The sequence below is a fragment of the Aulostomus chinensis genome, chromosome 10 (assembly GCF_037954235.1).
Source record: "Aulostomus chinensis isolate RoL2024-O1b breed Wild chromosome 10, RoL_Achi_v1.0, whole genome shotgun sequence".
Taxonomy (NCBI): domain Eukaryota; kingdom Metazoa; phylum Chordata; class Actinopteri; order Syngnathiformes; family Aulostomidae; genus Aulostomus; species Aulostomus chinensis.
Window position 1 is genome coordinate 28,529,029 of NC_141329.1, and position 20,146 is coordinate 28,549,174.

Here is a 20,146-nt window from a genome sequence, read left to right on the forward strand (position 1 = left end):
TTTATGGCCTACATTGAGAGACGCATTACGCGGGAGGTAGGAGCTCCGCCCCCCTGACCTGCAGCTCACTCAGCTGAGTCCTCGCCAGGTTCACTCACACACGTCACTGCAGTTTTAAAGTAATCCGATGAATTTGAAGGGAAAAAGGTGAGGAGCAGTACATATAAAGGTGTAATCGTGTGTCGGTTTGTATCCTTGCTGGTGGGAAAGTGAATATCTGTGGACGGAAGGAGCTGCACCACTGCATCGCTGACGCTGAAGTTAGTGTGTGTCTGTCTGTGTCCAGGGGTCTCCTGGCAAAAGCGGCTCCTCCAGGATAGAAGATGCGAGGAGACACAACAGGTACGTCTTTGCACTGGTGATCATGAGCTGTGGTCCAGGTCTGCTGCTCCGGGCGGTGCAGTGAAGGAGATCTCGTTGTTCCAAACTAAAAAGCATTTCAGTGAATCGTGATGAATGATGAGTGAAGACATCAGACGTGTCCTCTAACAACATGTCTGCCTCTCAGGAGCGTGGTGGATGGTGTAACAGCGCCTTCTAGCTCTCAGACTCAGGTAAGCTCCTCCTCCTGTGATAGACGTCAAACCAGTCAGCTGCTGGCGTCTGGTGACTCTCTCTGTTCACCCTCAGCGGGTCAGCGCTGGGGCTTCAGGGGGGGTCGAGAGGATGAGGAGGGAGGCGCAGCTCGCTGCTCTGAGGTACGACGAGGAGAGGCAGAAGAATCGCTCCATCATCAGCTACTCCAAGGTACCAGTTCAACCCCTTCAACCATTAACAGTACTCTATATATATAACCAGGTCAGCCAGTTTATAACCACTTAGAACCAACCCAGTTTTGTTGTCATGATCAGGTTCTGCTCACTGGGTCGTTGTCTCTTGGTTTGTGTGTTTTGATCACGTGCACACAGACTTCAGGTCATCTCTGGCAGTTTTTGCGATCGGGAGTTTGCACTTTCACATATTTAGTAAATCAACCAGAGTCACGATGCCGTTGGTGGGGGGTTCCTGTCCGGCTCTCACGTGGAACTACACACATCTGCATGTAGAAAAAAGGCATTTGGACTTGGATCAATGTACGGCTGTCGGCTACCGCCAACCGTCTGCCGCCAGGGAGCCGCTCACCGAACCGATGTTCGCCTGCCAGTGAGGTTTTATGAAGCAGTTGGAGGATTGAACTTTTCCTCAAAGTCTGAGTGATAAAAGGCTGTGAGGTTGAGTCAGTTTTTCATGATGTGTTCAGTCACGCTGTGTGATGTCATCTTGGGTGTTTGGTCTGAGCGCACGTGTCACATGTGCGTGTTCACCTGGGTTCTCTCTGATGTTGTTTTGCAGCACAAAGCAGCTCTAAGTCCAACAAAGTCCAGTCCAGAGAGTGAGGTGAGACCGTGTGTGTGTGTGTGTGTGTGTGTGTGTGTGTGTGTGTGTGTCAGATGACCAGTGATGTACAACAAGCAACATCCAGCACAACCCATACTGACAGTTGTCAAGTCATCGTAGCTCCTCCCAGTGTTTTAGCCACTCCCTCTTTCAGTTAGAGCACACGCCTCCATCATCACACCTGTCTACCTTCACATCAGATCTGTGTGTGTTTGTGTGTTCAGAACGTCTACCCCTCCAGACGCTCAACCCACACAGATGACTCCGCCCTCTTTATGGTAAGAGTTTGGCCACGCCCCCAACAACTCACCTACTGACCTCTTCAGATTTGTGTACCATCTCAAGAGATGATGCACAACCACCTGCACTGAGACAAGGCATTTCTTTTGGCTTTTCACAATAAGAGCCCCTCCTTCACATATTAATACCATGCATGCAGATGTCTTGCTACGTCCACACGTTGACCGATGGATCTCTTCCATTCTCTGTTGCTAACCCAAAAACTGCATCACTGCATCACGGCATGAAGATGGACAGTTCGCCAAACTCGGGTCAAACGATCAGACCGGTCCTGTGTCTGTGTTTTCTGAGTGAACCGTTACCTGGCTGCCATCTTGGACACAGTTCAGACAAATACCACTGCTGCTCAACTACGTGGGCCGCCACCTCCCGTGTCACTCCGTCAGTCTGACCAGTCGTGTGTTGGGTCCAGATCCAAAGCCCATGGATTCTTTGTGCTTGTGGTTTGAGAGGCGGATCTGACCCGTGAGCCAGGGAACAGAACACCAGGGTGACCTGAATGTCTACTGAAACATCAAGTACTCCTACGGCTCTGCTCCGGGGTGGCAGCAAGTTTGACCTTTGGCCAGATGTTTTAAGCCATTGGATGGTGGTCCAGGACACCAGATGTTCCAAACTGGCTTAATCAAAGGCTGCAACGTGAAAGCAGAAAGCAATAGAATAAAGGAAGAAGAAGAACAGAGAGACGACTCTGTTCATCCTGGCTGGTTTCTGGAGGACTAAACACTCCTTGATTGTTGCTTTGGATGGTTCGTCAACTCATCCACTCACGTCCATCACTGACGTCCTAAAGTCTTGAACTACTGTCTCGTTCTGAATGAGAGTGGGATCCACTGATAGGAGAGAGATCCACTGATCGGAGAGATCCACTGATGAGAGAGAGATCCACTGATAGGAGAGAGATCCGCTGATGGGAGAGGCATCAGCTGATGGGGGAGAGACTTCAGCTCTCACTCAGAGGGCGAGAGGTGCAGCCGTGCTACCTTCCTGGGTTTGTTGGTGGGTCATGGACAGCAGCAGACTCAGACTGGTCCTGAGTCTCAGCGTAGTTCAGAGGTTCCAACCCGTCACCACTACAGACCAGTGACTGACACAGAGGCCTGAACCAGCTGATGGAGGCAGTGGCGGAGGAACCAGCCACTGACAGGATGATGTCATCACCAGACGCTCATGTGGGCCGTTCGAGCTACACAGTGCTTGGAGTTTCCTTCTCCACTTTTGAGAATAAAAGCTTTTAATGCAGCTCAAAAAATTTGGGTTTTGCAGATTAGCACAGAAATAAAACAATTACTTTTAAAAGTCAGATTATCAAAATAATCTGGCGGGCCAGATGTCACTGCTGGGGGGCTGGTTTTGGCCCGCTGGCCTCCTGCTGCCGACCACGGCTCCCCCAGGTGAGACCCTAAACCCCAGAGCCTGCTGAGTCCTCCGGTTCTGACTCCAGCCGTCACATCCAGACGTGGTCGCTTCTCGCTTTGTTCTTATCAGTTAAAGTGGAAATCGATCTAACATTTCTCTTCTCTCTCCTTCATCTCTCCACTTTGATCCATTTCATCTTCACCCCTTTTCTTTGCTTTCAGTTGGTTTCTCCTCTTTGTCTTTTCATCCACTTGTCAACGTTTCTGTCCATGTTTCTGTCTGTCCATCTGTCTGTCCCAGTGTGTCTCAACGTTTGAGGCCGACGCCGATACAAACCGTATTACGGGGAGACCCGGTTCCCACATCAGGTTCTGCTTGTCCTCTGCTAAACGAGACATGGATAGTGAAGCAGAAACCAGCAGAACTACTACATGAGAGACCATTCGAGAAATCAAAGTTGGTACCAGTTGACGGGTGACGGGAGACGTAGGCCGGCGAGGTTCTGACAGGAACATAGAAACATGGATCAGACCAGCAGACGAGCTCCACGCTTCACCTTTAAACCTTCATCACCTGTCGGTTTCTCCAACCGTGTTTCTGTCTTCATTCTTGATTCCATCTCGTCTTCGTCTTCAGTCTCTGACTGGGGCGTCTGTAGATGGCTGTTCTCGTGCTTCTGATAGCGCTGCCTCCTGTCTGCTGCAGGTACTGCACCCTGCATGCTGCTTCCAGTCTGTCTAGATGTCTGTGTAGTGGTCATACTGGTCAAACTGGATTACCAGTCTGCATGCTGGTTTTATATTACACGTCCTGATGTTGTTTTACCGGCTCACCGTCAACAATCAACGCCCTGCTGTCTGTGGGTGATGGTTCCTTATGTGTTCCAGCAGCATTACACAGGTGTGTCCAGGTGTATTCAAGTAAAGGTCGGGTTATCCGCTCTAGTCTCAGATCGTCCAATCATGTTTGGTGTACATCACCAATTTACGATCCAATCATGCGAGGGTGGGAGGAGTTACGTCACAGATGGGCAGCAAGCATGGACATGGACGAAGAAGTAGCACTCGCTGCGTCCGAATAGCCAAGTAGGTCTGATCGCAGGTCTCAGAGCAGGTCGCAGGTCTCAGAGCAGGTCGCAGGTCTCAGAGCAGGTCGCAGGTCTCAGAGCAGGTCGCAGGTCTCAGAGCAGGTCGCAGGTCTCAGAGCAGGCCGTGGGTCTCAGAGCAGGTCGTAGGCTGTCCCAAACCACAACTGCCGTGAGTAGCGACCTACTTCGCACCCTAAATTCCAGCCTAAACACGCCCACATTGTAGGTCGGTTCAGGTGCATGCTACGCAGCAACCTATGGCCCACAATGCACCGCGGACTTCTTGTGGACCCGCAAGCCAAGTTTGCGCCACCAACAGTCTCATTCTGATGCAACACAAACATTTATAGTCGTTGTTGATGACTAAAGCTGTGTTCACACCAAACGCGATGCGGTGTGAACACAGCTTTACAGGTACGTTAATGTGCTTAATAATAGAGAATGAGTGAAAGGTGCGCTCAGAGTGGAGTGCAGTACCACAGTCAGGCCAGCAGGTGGGGCTTTCGTTGGTGCTGTCTACCTAATTGCAGTATCTGTGCTCTGCCAGCAGAGGTCGTGCTTCACCACCAATCTAGGGTGACTGACTGGTGCCGCCGTGTTTAGGCTGTAGGAGGAGGACGTAGGTTGGTACTTGGCAGTTCGGACGCAGCCTCTGATGGCAAATAAAAACACAACAAAGTTGCAAATAAAGAGACACAGAATGTGAATGTAGAATGTGATGTGACTAAAGAAAGAAGCAACGATGGAGGCCGTCCAGGGTAGGGGGGACAGTTATTACTGCTGGACCGGCCGATGAAACGCTGTGACTATACTGTTCAGTGTGTCATATTTATATTGTCTGTCATTTAGCATCAGGTTTGATAAGAAGCTAATGAGGCTGACAGTCACATAACAAGAGTAATGCTGTGGATATTTCACACAGTAGAGACTGTAGAACCCATTTAAGTACTCGTAAATGTTAATAAGTGATCGAACCGTCTTTGGAAACAATGACCCGTCCATTCAGTCGCTGATTGATGATCTGCTCACCGATTGGAACGAGCCTAATTCAAGTGGGTCCAGGTGTGTTTGAGTGTAACGTGTCCTCTGTTTTCAGCAGGGGGAGGACCGAGCGGCCCTGTCTCCCACAGGTGAGTGCAGACTGTCAGTAGTAGAACAATGATCGTCAGTGGTTCTTGTTTGATTCCACCTCCTGTTTTTCCTCTAGCCAATCAGTCGCCTTCTTACCCAAGCTCAGGGGGCGTGGCCTCCTGTCGGACACCCAGTGTGAGGCCGGAGAGCTTCCTCTATCGGCTCAGCCAGAAGGAAGAGAAGAAGAGAGGTGAGGTCAGGCAGTTGCTAGGCAACCTCATCAGATGAAGCCAATGAGGAGGTTCCTTTCACCTGTTACACAGGCCCGGAGCATCAGCGTGTGTGTTGAGTCCTGCCTTTTGTCGTGTGTCCCCCAGGTGACGCTGCAGCTCCTCAACACCAGGAGGAGGCTCCTGCCACTCCTGCGCTGGTGGGACCTGACGCCGAGCTGGTGGAGCAGCTCCGGAAGGTGAGTACCTACAGGGGGCGGAGTCACAGGTGTTCTCAGTGTGTTCAAACATGTCAGCACAGCATGTGTTACTGGTGAATTTGTTTAAAGTGTCACCTGCTGCCGGCGGTGAACTCAAGCACCTTGTGACATCACTCTTTGCTATGGTTACATGTGCGCGTTAAAGGATAGATCATCAGAGTCAAAGTCAACAAATGAAAATTCCTTCCTGTCCTTCACAATAAAGGCAAACATTTTTTCTGTGAGCTTTAATTGTGAAATTCAGACACAGGATGCAGATGGGGGTTGTGATGATGAGGGAACCGATTGATTGATTGATCGTTTCTGTCCAGAATATTGAGGCTCGTCTAAAGGTGTCGTTGCCCAGTGACCTGGGAGCAGCGCTGACAGATGGCGTGGTGCTGTGTCACCTGGCCAACCACGTGCGACCACGGTCTGTCCCCAGCATTCACGTCCCCTCCCCCGCTGTGGTGAGTGCTGACTGACGGACTGGTGATGACTCAACTGTGCTGCTGGTTGTTGTAAAGACACTTGTCCTCCATCTTTGTCCTGCAGCCTAAACTCACCATGGCCAAATGTCGACGAAATGTGGAGAACTTCCTAGAGGCGTGTCGCAGGATCGGCGTCCCGCAGGTAACATCGGGCTTAATAAAAAGTCTAAAAATCTGAATTTTGACTGTAGAAATATAACGTTGACAGGTCTTAAGTGCTTAAAATATGTTTGAGGGAAACAAACACCTTGATCACAACTGCCAAACTGTTCCAGAGCCTGAAGCCCAGTCCAACTGTTCCATCCTGTCCCATCATCAGGAACCAGCCTCTTGTCAAGCAGCAAGGGATCATTGGAGATGTAGTTTTAACCCTCTGAACTTCAGTAGCTTCCTGTCCCGTGTTGTTCAGGCCAAGTTCTGCACTGCTATAGAAACAAAATAGTCCAGACTAGAATATCACGGTTTGAAGAATCTCTGTCCTGGCCTCAGTGCAGATGAACGTTGCCCATCATTCACACTCTGGAGTCTCGATCATCCGATGACAGTTTGTGGGTTTTCATCCTCTTGAGGTGCGATAAAACAACCAGCACTGAACCTGACGTGACTCGGGCAGAAATCGTGTTCAGGAATTTATTCATTTTCTGGAATTCCAGTCAGATTAAATGCAGCTGCTCGTCAGCAGCTGAGTCGAGCTGACTCCAGTCGCGCAGCACCGGTTTCCTTGGTAACAACAATCAGTGTATGAGCATGTTGAATTAGAACCTGGGACATAAACAGCCAATGAAACAGTGATGGATTTCTCTGGTTTCATCATCGTTTAATGTATTCATTTTGAAAAGGGACGATATCCCTCAATCCGCCTCCAAACAAATGTAAACGTACACAAGTTAGCCAGAGGGCTAATATTCATTGTAGGCTTGAAGGTGATGGGAAGTCGTCACGGGCTCTCATTGTTGCGCTGTGGTCTGAAATGTCTGGATCAGCTGATTGGTGTCTGGGGGCCTTTTCATACTGCGCCAGGTTCCACACTTGTTACACTTGACACATTTGATCCAGTTAGTTTCAGTGTCACATTGCAGCCACGTGAGTGCGCCAAAGAACTTTACAGGACATTTTTGTGTTCTGATGTCATCCTCTATGTGGACTTGACGCCGGGTGGTCTATGGGGGGCTGTGTGTCTGACTTCAGCGCGTTATCAATCTGGCAGGTAGCTAGGAGGGAAGCTAGCAAGCATTATTATTGTCATTATTGTATGTTCTTACATGCAGCATCAGCTTCAAGTGTACCTGAGACCTGTACATCAAATACATGCTCTCGTTTCATGCAAATTGTACCATCAGGAAAGGAGGAAATTCCCCGCAGCAGCGTTTCCCTCTTCTTCCACCTCCTCTGTCACTCGGTTCCTGTCCGTGATCCGTGGATCAACTCTGAGGAGTTCTGATATTGTGCAGAGGTTTTGCTAAATTCACCCACCTGAGGGCATTATTTTCTCCAACGTAGGAACCGCGTGGATGTTTCACTGAACCTGTTGCCTTTTAAATGACAGCAGCGGCATCTAGTTGGCACGAGGACAATCGGCAAACTCTGAAAATTGCAGCTCAAAGCACAACGCTGTCAGCGGCCTGCAGCTTCTTGCTGATCCGTTCCTAAAAGAATTCATTAGCTGTAGGTTTTCCACTTGAGTGAAACTCTTTATTTCATCACCTAAAACCCTCCATTTTTAATCACAATCATATTTCTATGACTTCCTATTCATGGTCCAAAAGTTAAAGCCATCTGGACCAAAGGACGTAGGTGCGGGAGGGCCTGAGATTTGTGTCTCGGTCGCAGCGTCCACCTGATGGCCTGCGGAGGCCTGGACAGTGATGTCACAGTGTCTCTCCAGATGGCACCAGCACACACGCCAAAGGCAAAGAAAACTTCACCCTGTCAATCCATGTGAGTGTGTCCCTGCCAAAGGCCTGTGGATTATTCCAGGATCTGGTTGGCTGTGACATCACCGTCCGCTCTTCCGTCACAAGTTGCTTCACTTTGATTAACAAATTTCTCTCCTCTCTTTCACCTTCCCACCTTCATTAATCTGTATATTCTGTCCATCTCGCTCTTTGTCCTCTTACGTTTGTCGCCATGTCCATCCCCCCAACACACACACACCTAGGAGAGCCTGTGTTCAGTGGGGGAGGTCCTTGGTGGCGAAGGAAACGGGCTTTACGTGACTGTGGACATGTTGCTTTCAATGGCCCCGCCTCTGGTCGGCCCCACCCCTCAGGTCCAGCTGGCCGGCTTTGCTCTCTTCTACCTGTCCGTCATGTCCGTGCTGTGCGCCATCTATGTCCACTTGGCGCCACACATCTGAGCCCCGACCTGAGCACAAAACGTTCACAGCACAACATGGGAGGAATGGCGAGCTGTACATAAAGACTGGAGACGGTTGGTCATGGTCACATGGTCTCTCCTGTGAGGGTCCCCAGATGTTGCCATGACAGATGGAATGTAAATTATAAATCCACATACACTTCTGGAGCGGGACCACCTCACAAACCCCGCTGACACCCCGATGCGTCACTCAGCTGCTACGATTGGTGGGGCGTCCATGTTCTTGCAATGCAATCCCAGCAGGTCCCCGTAGTGATGTCACTCCTTCCAGCGGCGCCAGACTGAATTTTGAAGTGGGGATGTGGATGAGCATCAAATTTCTTTCAACCTCAGACACAACTACCATTTTAAAACAACTAAATTATGGTCCGAGATGCATATTCAAATCACTGTACTTCCAGATAAAAGTGGTAGCAGTGAGGTCACATGACACAGAGACGCCACCCTGCCAAACGCTACCGCCCAGCAGCCTGCGACCCCCTCAGTCGTTGAGTGGTTGAAGAGTCGATCAGATTTCAGTCAACCGAGGTGAAATGAAAAGGGTAGTGCGTCTCTTAAGAGTTGTTGCTGTACATGACGTGTTCTGTTGACTGGCTTCTCACCACGTGAGGAGGAATTCTTGGCCGATCCATGCTTGGGAACAGTGTGCAACCGGATCGTAACACAAAAAATAAACTCCACATGGAAACGGCGAGGAGTCAGACTTCAGAAGTGAATGAGCTTCCACACGCTGGAGCTCCTCATCCTGCCAAAGAAACTTTGTGTGGTAACCGAAGGGTCAAACTAAAGCCCAGAGGAGTTGAAGGATCCTGAGGCGTTCCTAGACCAGATCGGATGTATAAGATCCCCCTTGGATGTTCAAGACTTGCCTGAAAAACATCCTCGGTGATGTTTGGCAGAGGCGCTCTGATGGGATGTCCGAACCACCTCGGGTGTCCGGTTCAGAGCCTAAATCCAGACAACCCGTGAAGCTTTTATCCCTGGACTCAGGACTGTCGTTGCTGCTCCAAATCCCCCAACAAGACCTTCCTTGGATGTTGTAAGTCCCACCAATGTTGTCTGGGACATGGAGGACTCTTCCAGACCTGATGCCTGAAACTCCTGTTCTTGTCTTGACTACTTCTGTGCTTGTTCAGATGTGCCTGATCAGAGTGAGATGATTGCAGCTCACAGGTGGCACCGAGCCAGCCCGGCTAAACGCTCGTACTGGATCATCGGTGTCTGGTCGTCGCAGGTTTGACATAGTGGGACAGAGGTTCGTGTCAGTGGACGATGCCTAGAACAACTTCACAAGCCAGTCGGTCACCAGGCGCATCCCTGTAGTTGAAGCAGATTCAGCCCCGAGAGCCAAACTTTCACGGCCTCCGGGTCCCAAGAGTTGAAAGTGAAACAGAAGTGCTTGTATTTATAATTTCACTGCTTGGTTCTGTCTCCTTGTTTGGGCCCCTAATCACCCAAAGTACTTGAACTCTTTCACTTGGGACCACGTCCCAAACCTGACAATCCAGTTAGTCGCAGGGAAGCGAGCAAGCTGTTTTCTTTCCCACCATCATAACTTGACAAATGACAGCTGGGTGAGGTCTGTTGTCGCTCACGCACAAAGAACTGGTGTCTTCCTGGATCTTTGTTCAGAGCAAGTCACCATAGTTACTCTGCTGCCCCCCCCCCCCCCCCCAGACTGTCGGGTGCGATTGAGTAGCTTTACCAGTCCTTGATCAAGTCTCAGTATTTGAGGCCACAGATTGATGGAGCTCTCAGTCCGATGAAGGGCTGGTGACGTGGTCTGGCTCGCACCTTCACTTCTGAGGGTCCGGCAGGACTGGAAGTGTCACCTTCATCGCAGAGAACGTATTCGAGGGGAACATGTGCTTCTCTCGCCACACTTATTTGAACTCAGTGTAAACACGATGAAGGCAATCAGGTTCCAATCTGACTGAAAGTGTGCTGATGCGCAGAACCTCGTCCTGACGAGGGCAGAGAGAATCATCTCGACCCTGACAACCGCCCGCGGTCTCACCCTGATTCCTGTTTCCTGCCTGTTGATGCTCCGCCCCGCGTGCCTTATGTTTGGCTGCCTGTCTGAATGTTTTCCTGTGGTGTGCGCCCCCCCGGTCACAGAGACACTTGAATGCTGCATAAGAAGCTAGCTTGACCATCCATCCATCCATCATATTTCACCCTCCAGGACTACTTCCTGGAACAATATCTGTGTTCTAAATCCACGTTCCTGCAGAAGCACAACTTGAACCCCCACTTCACCTGAAAGCCTCACTGGAAACTCAAGAAGAGTCCAGTCAGACACCCTCATGGCTCTGAGAGGTACCGGGTTCCTGCAGCCGAGTACGAGGAGGATGCGTCCTCTTGAAGGTCCATTCATTACGGCTGTTTTCTGGCGGTGCCTCTGTTCCTTCCTGGTGTTGGACGAATAGAAACCCTCCCTGAATAAAAGAACAAAAGCACCTCGAGTCGTCTGTGTCTCTACGCGGATACTTGTGGCGATGCTTCTGTGCTACATGATTGTTCTGTGTCACTATGAGTCGTGGCTTGGTTCCGGTTTGCTAGTTCTGTCCTACACTTTCACGTCCAGGATGTGGTTCTGCATCTGGATCATCTTAAAAAGGAGAAAACTAGTTTTGTGAATCCTTTTAAATTGAGTTTTTCAAAATAAAATCCTGTGATTGGTCATAAGATGAATCATCAAGTCACTTTTATTTCTGTAGCGCCAAATCACAACAAAAGTTATCTCATGACACTTTACAAGTAGAGCAGGTCTGGTACCACACTCATCAGATGACACAGGTGTTGGACCTGAAATTACAAGGTGTGGTTCTGAAGTGCAGTAAAACATGAAAACTGGTCCCTCCCTTACTCTCGGGTGCTCGGCACACACACAAACATACACACACGCACACACACACACAGATGAATATCCATGCTTCAAGTTCTCACCTGAGTGCATTAGAAACGTATGAATTCTCACTCGATTCTTTAAAACTCTGAAGAACCAGCACGCAGGAGGTAGACGACGTGACAGCGTCGAGCCATGGCGATGAAGCCGCTTTTGTAGTTTCATGTTTGTGCGTGTCAGGCTTGGCTGGTACCGATGGGGAAGAAGAACCTCCAGGGATTTATTGTGCCTTCCAGGTGAAACTGACTGTTTGGTTCTACAGTTCTGGTTGAGTCTCTCGGCGCTAGAGACAGCAGTTCAGCTGAGCTGAACTTGATCTTCTTCACTGCTCAACAGCTTCCAGGTGTCGCTCAGGTGTGAAATCCTGATGATCCAACACCTTAAAATGGACCAGAACATGAAAAGTGGCGTTCAGCTGATGCATGTAGTGAAGGTCTTAGTTGAATTGGCCTTCAGGTCAGAAGAAACTTAGACGCTGGTCTTGTTTTTCTCACTTTTTTTTTCTTTATTTCATCAGTTCATCTTTTTCCGTTGACGCTTCCTGTCTATCCCTTCCGTTGCCATAGTTACTGTTATTTTGTTCCTTCATTTTCTTTACCATCTGTTGACCCGCCTTTTGTTTTTGTTTCTCCTTTCCCTCCCCATGTCCCCGTGTCTGTCCAGAGTCAGTTGTGTCTTCCTCTTCACATCCTGGAGGAGCGAGGGCTCCCCCAGGTGGCCGGGACCGTCGGTGCCCTGCTGGACCTGGCCCCGCCCAGGCACACTGGCACCACAGCAACCCCGATGTCAGCCACACCTGGACCCCCTGTAACCATGTAGACCACAGCACCAGCAGCATCACCACCACACGCGCTCACCCTGCCTCCTGCCACATGTGTTGTTTTAGCTGATCAGGACAGAAAACCGCCAGCAAACCAGAACCAGTCTTGATCTGATGGAGACAGAACCAAAGAACCCAACGCACCAGTGATCGGACCGCTTAGATCCTACCGATAAATGGAAATATATTGATTATGAATAACTGGTGACCAAAAAGACCAGACGAGAGAATGCGAGACAACAGGCAGTTTGTGAAAGTCAGAATACTTAAAAACCTGTCTTTCATTTTAGACCAAAGGCCAAGTTTTGTGTTTTGGCGCTGGAAGAGTGTGTATCAATTCATGCTGGGCTTGTTGAGAACGTTCCTGAACCCAAGTCCACCCTCGAGCTGATCGGGTCAGAACTCCATTCTCAAAACAGCACTTTAAACGCTTGATAGCCCTGACAAATCATCAATTCATATTTTGTCTGAATCGCCGTCGTGTGTGTCGTTACTTCAGCATCGTTTTCATCCGTTAATCACAGTTAACCAGTCAAATCTACATCGATGATGTCACTACCCAGACACCGCGGCTGCGATGATGTCATTTTTAGTCAAGCATGGAACCTAAATAGCCCAAAATGGAAACACGGCCGTCGAGCCACGTCCCCTCTGACGGAGCCTGTTGTAGCCAGACGGAGATGATGATGAGGAAGGTCCCTGTTGGCATCGCTGCCACAGTGACGCTGCAGGTATGATTTGGTGCTAAGCTAGCATCACTAAACGCTAATTTTAAGGGTCTTTTTCTTCTGAAAGCTGGAGACCAAAATCAGAGTAAACGTGCTTCCTGTAACTGAAGTTTGTTTTAATGAGGTAACGACATGAACCTAACGCCTGCGTTTGTTTTCTGCCCTGTGATTGGTCAGTTATTCCACACTGCAAACCGCTTAAACTGACGTTGGTTGCTTGTGATTGTACTGTAGGTTATTTATGAATACATACGAGTTAAAGGCCAAACTCGTAATACTTCTGCTCTTGACTGCTAATATTTAAGAAAACTTGAAAGTAAAGTCACCAATGAACCGAAGAATTCAGAAACAAAGTCACAGATAAACATTTGATAGATCATCTCAGATGAAGCTAACGGAGTTTAATGCTAACATCTAACGTTAGCTGACGTGAATTTACAGTGATTTGTTTAAAAGAACACTAATGTTACTTGCTGCTAAAAGTAGCCAACGTTCATATGGCGGCATCAGACGTGATGCTAACGTGTCGCTGCTTGTATAACTTTAGTCAACACGCAACAACTGTCACACATCCAACGTTGCCGCTGGGCTGCGTGGAGGCTCATTCTCAGCTAACAGAACTTTCTGGTTTTGACTCTGGAGTTGATCGTGCTGACGTGAACTATGGGGGGGGGGGGACGATACTGCTTTGGATGTTTTTAAACTTCGCTATGTTTGTTGGTATGAAGGTGAAACAGCAATCACAAACACTTCTAACAACAGCTAATTGAAGTGTGATTAGATGTGACACTACATTGCTAGGTGCTAACAACCGCTAACAGAACAATAGTTTTTGAACTCACACTACAGCAGCTAACTAGAAACATGAGCTGACAAAAATTCTGGTTTGAAGTCAAAGCTAATGTAGCTGACAGCTAGCAGCTGTTTGCGTTGCCCTGCTAATTGCTACCAAACATGGATGTAGAGGAGTTTGTTTGGAATTGCTGCTAATATTCCCATTATTATTATTATTATTATTGAGTCAAATTTTTAGGTAAACTTCCTTATCACAACTTGCACAGATCCGAGTGTTAACATGACCGTAAGTTCAGTTAATATCAATCTCTTGCTGCCTCCAAATTCACGTTACATCACTTGACATGATTGCGTTGCATCCCGGGAGAGTCCGGAGCTTTCGTATTCTTAGCTATGAAAATGAAAATGAGCAGAATTTGATGTGGAAATGGTTTCATAGAAAGCTTTTGGACGTATAAAAAAAACCTGGCATGAATTGGCAAGAATGATTCCGGCACTGCTCATGGCTAAATAATTGTTTTAAATGTGCTACCATTAGCTAGCATTGTGAACTTAGCTTGCTTAGGGGTTAAGCTAATGTTGAGTAGCAGCTGTGCCAACACTAGCCAGCATGTTACTGCAGCTCTGGTCTTGTCTCCATCAGATCCAGTTTTTTTTTATAATCAGTGGTTGGAGGCGGTTCTTCACAGGTCACATGACGTCTTTGACCCTGAACTCTGGCAGGCAGCACCAAAGCGTCTTCAGTCCATCGGACGGATGGATGTCATCTTGTCTTTCTGTCGTTTGTATTTTGCACCTTGTTATGAATATTCTTCGGGTGATTTTTATTCTTCTGATGGTTTCTGTGTGATGTCAGACCTGATCACCTGTTCCAGCACCACCTGATAGAACCTCCACGTGCGATCATGTGATCAGGACATCATCGACTCACATCTCGGTCACTGAATGGAGTGAAGGACAAATTTTTGGACTAACGAGACCAAACGTGACCATTTTGTTTATGGCCGCCGTCTTCTTCTGGCTCGGAGTCACAGACAAACGTTCACACGGCGTTTATACGTCATCGTTTCACCTGCACGTGTGATGACGTGACCCCACATGAGCTCCAGCAGCAAGGTTGCCCTCTTCGTGTTTTCTGGTGCATTCTGGGACATTTTTCCCATGGCGTCACCTTCAGAAGGTGACGCCATGTTTGTAACTTCATCACGTGTACAATTATATTCTGTAAATAGAGACATTCTGTATATAGAGAGAGAGAGAGATGGAAGCTGGTGTGTTGCTATGACGACACAGCATCATGGACGCTCCGACTGACGCGGTCCCTAACCAGGTCAAAGATGAAATATGAAAAGATTCAGCAGCAACGGTGGCGGCGGTTGTCAAGGTGAAGCTCAGCTTGAGATTTTCTGAAACCCAGGAAGTCTGCGGTCCTCAGACATGTCGTTTATTGTCTCTAAATGTAGGTTCTCATCGGAGAGGTGCTCTCATCTTTGGGGGGAAGCTTCACAAATTTACACATCAGTGCGTTTTATTTTGTTGACAGTTCTGTACCTTGACCCCACAAACACGACCCCAACAAGAGCAGAGAAGAAAACGAACAAAAACCAAACCTGGACGCTTCCTGCGTTGACTCGCTGGAGGAGGAGGAGGAAGCAGAGGTTCACCTGCCTGTGACATCATCACAGATCGTGACGCTCGTCACACGTCGGCTCTGATGGTGGACCCCCACCCCCCCACACTCCAGGGGCAGGCTTCTATTTATTGACCCCTTTGAACTTGTGTTCCAGCAGAGATGTGTTCAAGTGCTGCGGGACACATGGACGTCAACACTAACTGAACAGGTGAGTTCAGACATGACTGAACCACCTGGTGGCGCCATGTCTGGGCTGCTGTGGGAACAGGTCATGTGATGGTGGGGCGCGTGTGGAGGCTTCACGTGGTTTAAAGGACATTCCAGTGTTTTTACTTGGAGGACAAACATCTAGAAAACATTTTCCACTTTTCACTTTGTGTTATTTTCTGCTGAGAAACTGTATAAAAGATTTGAACGCAGCTGTATGAAGAGTTGACTTTAAATGCTTTAAATAAATATTTTAAAATTTGATTGGCGTGTGCTGGTTGATGCTGTCTGATAGGAAGCAGCTGATCTCCGCGTGTTTGCTGTCAGTTGTACTGTTAAGCGTGTCTGTGACGAGATGACGTTTCCTAGGTAGGTCTTCCTGTTTGCTGTGATGGTTCTATTGGTCCACCAGGTGGAGCCACTTGTTGGGTTCTACCATGGGTTCTACGAATACAGCTGCCGAGTAGAGAGAACAGAGCTTCATTAAAGCAAATTAACCCAGAATGTTGCGTTGACCATTGCTGTCGTTTATTTGTTTTAATCAAAATGAATCAAATATTCCCTCTAATATTAATTCAAAACATTCTGTCAGTTGTTTTGGAGAGAGCACGAGCAACAGCCAGAGGTCAGAGGTCATCCTGGATCAGACAAAATAAAACCTATAAAAATCCTTGTTTCCAGTTTTAACCAGACATATATAAACATCTGTCTCTGGTTTTAACTGGTGCGAGTTGGAGACTTGGTGTCACGATGCTTGGTGCGTTCTGATCAGTTGGGTCCTCGAGGTGTTTCGATCAGGCGCGCCGCCGTCACCTCTGTTTACACCAATTTCCCAGCATTCCCTTCGCGCTTCCTTTTCCTCCATCTTTAAGGTGACAGAGCGGTAAGGCTCTATGCTTGTCCTACTTTACGACTCTATATCGTCTTTAATCAGCTTAATTCGCGACTCATAACCACCGCCACGTCACCGTCGGTTCGCTGCCCGGTGTTCGGTGGGTTTGCGGGTCTGTTGACGTGATGATGGCGGAGATTCGGCTTGGATGCCGCTAACGTCGGCAGGCTAACAGCGCGGACCGCAGGCGGCTCGGGCTGAACAGAGGCGCTGGCGGCTGGGAGCAGCTCATCGTCGCGATTCCATTTGTGGTGGAACGACGCGGCCTTTACGTCTTCTCACCGCCGGGGGTCCTCGGTGAACGGTGGTGGTGGTGTTAGTAGCCGTTAGCAGCTAGTCTCGGTGTCGGTGTGGACCCTGAATGGAGCGCAGGAGGTACTCAGGTCCCAAGTGTTTATTGTGCCGGTCAGGGTCAAACTAAGGAGACACTGGAGTTTGTCGGGACCCGAACTGGTGCTAGAACCGAGCTTCCGGTAGTGCTGTGTGTTCTAATTCAGATACTAGAGCGAGACTACCTGCAGGAAGCTGCTCCCTGATCCCAGATCAGGTGTCAGGAGATAAACTCACCTGTGTGTCTGTATGTGCAGGTGAACTCACCTGGAGAAGACTGACGATGCCTGGAAGGTAAGCAGATGTCAGCGTCTCTCCCGTAGCAGAACCGGACCGGCTGCTGGTGCGGCGCCACCGGAGCAGAATCTCCAAACTCACACATCTTCAGAATCACAGCAATTAAAGTTGAAATGAAACAGATTTTCTCAAACAACGTCCAGCTGACAATTCTGGCAGCTGCTGTCTCGCTGCTTGTCAAGGCGGCCATGTTCTACTGTGGAACACCTTGAGAACGTTGAATTAACCAAACAGTTGTTGCGGGTCTGATTAGTTTCCAACCTGGATTGGAGCATTGGTGATCAGGGTCATGTGACTGGAGAATAAGTGACATCAGTGATGAACGTTAGCCATCTGAAGCTAACCACTGCTCCTCAGCGTGCTAGCATTTTGGTGGTCAACTGATCTGTGTGTGTGTCTCAGACTGTGGAGCAAGGCCATCTTCACCGGCTACAAACGCGGTCTGAGGAACCAGCGGGAACACACTGCGCTGCTGAAGCTGGAGGGATGTTACACCCGTGATGAGGTGGACTTCTACCTGGGCAAACGCTGCGCCTACGTCTACAAGGCCAAGAAGTAAGAACCCAGCGTGGCTCAGGGGCCGGCGTGACGCTCGGCAACGCTCTTCAGACAAGATGTGCAAAGTTTGGGTTACAAGTTACTGTCATGGAACTACAACGTCCTGCAGATGGACTACAGAACGGCCAGCTTTGATTTTCCACCTCATTTGTGGGAAAAATATAGCTTCACAACTGAGTTTGAACCTGAAGTAAAAGTTGACAGGAAATGACGTCACACTGCGAAGGTTCACACCCACTCCTCCTCCTGTCAATCATATTTACCAGTTATTATTGTAGGAAATGACTTGACACACCAGTGACTTTTATTTTAGTCTACAAATCCACTGTCACGTCATGTTCTCAGTGTCAGCGTCCTCTGGTTGCCGTGGTAACGTCTCATTGAGTTGAGAGATGAAGCAAATTAGCAGGTGATCAACATGTCAATCACTTTGATCTGCCACCGAGCAGCCGTCCTCCTCACAGCTGATTGGTTCCTGGCTGCTGTTGATATGATGATGTCATGTTGGGACAATAGGCTGCTAACGTCCTCCAGGTGTGGAGCAGCAGAGCTACACCTGTAGAGCGCCAGAACTACACCTGTAGAGCAGTCAGAACTACACCTGTAGAGCAGCAGAACTACGCCTGTAGAGCAGCAGAACGACGCCTGTAGAGCGCCAGAACGACGCCTGTAGAGCGCCAGAACGACGCCTGTAGAGCAGCAGAACGACGCCTGTAGAGCAGCAGAACGACACCTGTAGAGCAGCAGAACGACACCACTAGAGCAGCAGAGCTACACCTGGAGGTGGAAACGCTGCTCCACCTGGAGAGTCAGAACATGGTGGTTCTGGTTCTGGCTTCCCTTCTGGTCCAATCTCTGATGAACAGAACCCAGATTGACCTTTGCTAGAACAGCAATGATGGAGCTTCGTTGGAGCTGTTCTAGCAAACTAGTGGAACAAATCTTTCTTTCTGATGACCTGAGTTCCTGCTGCCAGTCATGTTGATTGATTGTGGTGAACTGTTGAGTTGTGCATCACTGTCAAAGGCGCAGCAGCAAGGAACTGTGGGACAGAATCTTCTCCTGTCAGGGAGGAAGCTCTGGTGTGGCTAAGCTAAAGGAGCTAACAGAGGAAGCGCTGGAGCTCCTCTCCTCAGAGTTTGGACAGCAAGAATCATGGCGGCCACAGAGACACTTCTGGTCACATGACTCAGGTAGAATCCTTCCTGAGATAAACAGACTGGCGTTCACCTTGAGGAGGGGAGCTCCTGTCTGTCATTCACGCACCAGTCGTTTCCTATTAATAACTGGGTGTCGTGATTAATAAAGAATCTGATTGGCAGGAAGAGTGGGCGCAAATATTCTGTGACATCATTTCCTGTCATCTTTGTGATTGACAGCTTTTATGTCATGTTCAACCTCAGTAATGACCTTCTATTTTCAACACAAACGAGGTGAAGCATCCACGATGGCTGGTCCATTGTCTCTGGAGAACCGCGGTGAACTTAAGCTGCATCCTCCTCCAAAATGTCCGGCGGCATAGACGAGCGCGAGGACAAATGTGCTGAGTGATTGTACAGATACAGGATCAGTCACCCCACATGGCTCAGTGACATCATGATGGCGATCAGTTGTCTGAGTGCGGGGTTTGTTAGTGGGCGTGTCGCACAGCAGGTTCTGATGAGGTCCTCTGTGTGTAGGAACACGGTGACGCCAGGCGGCAAACCCAACAAGACCCGAGTGATCTGGGGGAAGGTGACCCGCGCCCACGGCAACAGCGGGATGGTCCGGGCCAAGTTCAGCAGCAACCTGCCAGCCAAAGCCATTGGACACCGGATCAGAGTGGTGAGGCTCCGCCCCCAGACTGATCAGCCCTGTTGGGTGTTGTGATGCTGATCAATAATCAATCGTTCCGCTCAGCCCTGCTGACTCTCTCTCCCTGCCTCCACAGATGCTGTACCCCTCTCGAGTGTGAAGAGGAAACTCGTCGCTGTGGAAACATGTTGTTTGTACATAAACAATAAAATGATTGGATCAACCAGCTGTTTTCTGCCTGACCTCTGACCCCTGACCAGAGTGATTATGTTGAGTTGTTCTGAGGCGGTGAGCTTCACGTGTTAGCGCGCCATTGTTGTGAAGCGGGTCAGTTCTGGTTCAGTTGTGTGTTTGGTCACTGAGGCCCAGGACCCTCAGGTCAGACCAGTGACTTGACCTCCGGACTGGATTCCAGACAGGACGAGAACCTAGAACCGCGAGAGTGGAAATCATTTGCGACTGGAAGAACTTGGACCTGAACGCGGTGCCGCTTGGCTCCTTAATTCTGTTCACCTTCAAATATCAACTTGTGGTGGGTTCTGACCGGCGCCAGCTGGCGCGCTCAGTGAATGGCGGCACCATGGCTCCTGGGTCTGTGGTTTGTTCTGGTTTTTGTTTCCTCGGGTTCTCCAGATGTGGAGGAGGTTCAAGTTT

The 20,146-nt window shown here is 49.1% G+C and overlaps 2 protein-coding genes across 8 annotated transcripts in view; both read left to right on the plus strand.

Moving 5' to 3' along the window:
- Positions 1-15,940, plus strand: part of lrch3 (leucine-rich repeats and calponin homology (CH) domain containing 3) — a 24,639-nt gene extending 8,699 nt beyond the window's left edge. The window contains exons 9-21 of one of the 7 annotated variants that reach the window (XR_015118232.1): positions 1-36; positions 287-342; positions 509-554; positions 631-747; positions 1,333-1,377; positions 1,602-1,655; positions 5,220-5,253; positions 5,331-5,444; positions 5,572-5,663; positions 5,996-6,133; positions 6,219-6,296; positions 12,102-12,989; positions 15,325-15,940. The exon at positions 1-36 is cut by the window's left edge and continues 104 nt beyond it. Coding sequence is in view for 5 of the 7 variants with exons in the window: in XM_086216900.1 (XP_086073026.1) it covers positions 1-36; positions 287-342; positions 509-554; positions 631-747; positions 1,333-1,377; positions 1,602-1,655; positions 5,220-5,253; positions 5,331-5,444; positions 5,572-5,663; positions 5,996-6,133; positions 6,219-6,296; positions 8,313-8,510 (1,008 nt within the window). In the remaining 2 variants the exon portion in view is untranslated. The other 6 variants (XR_015118231.1, XM_086216901.1, XM_086216900.1 and 3 more) reach the window with 6 other exon arrangements.
- Positions 15,941-16,387: 447 nt separating this feature from the next.
- On the plus strand, positions 16,388-19,716 carry rpl35a (ribosomal protein L35a). The gene is made up of 5 exons (XM_086216910.1): positions 16,388-16,504; positions 17,101-17,137; positions 17,543-17,695; positions 19,378-19,522; positions 19,629-19,716. Exons 2-5 carry the CDS (start codon positions 17,127-17,129, stop codon positions 19,650-19,652), a joined length of 333 nt encoding a protein of 110 aa, XP_086073036.1. The 5' UTR covers positions 16,388-16,504; positions 17,101-17,126; the 3' UTR covers positions 19,653-19,716.
- Positions 19,717-20,146: the final 430 nt, after the last annotated feature.

What these genes read in the sequence shown, in the direction of transcription:
- rpl35a (XM_086216910.1), top strand. An exon ending in TACGTCTACAAGGCCAAGAA is followed by an intron (nt 17,696 to 19,377) that starts GTAAGAACCCAG and finishes CTCTGTGTGTAG; the next exon opens with GAACACGGTGACGCCAGGCG. An exon ending in TTGGACACCGGATCAGAGTG is followed by an intron (nt 19,523 to 19,628) that starts GTGAGGCTCCGC and finishes CTGCCTCCACAG; the next exon opens with ATGCTGTACCCCTCTCGAGT.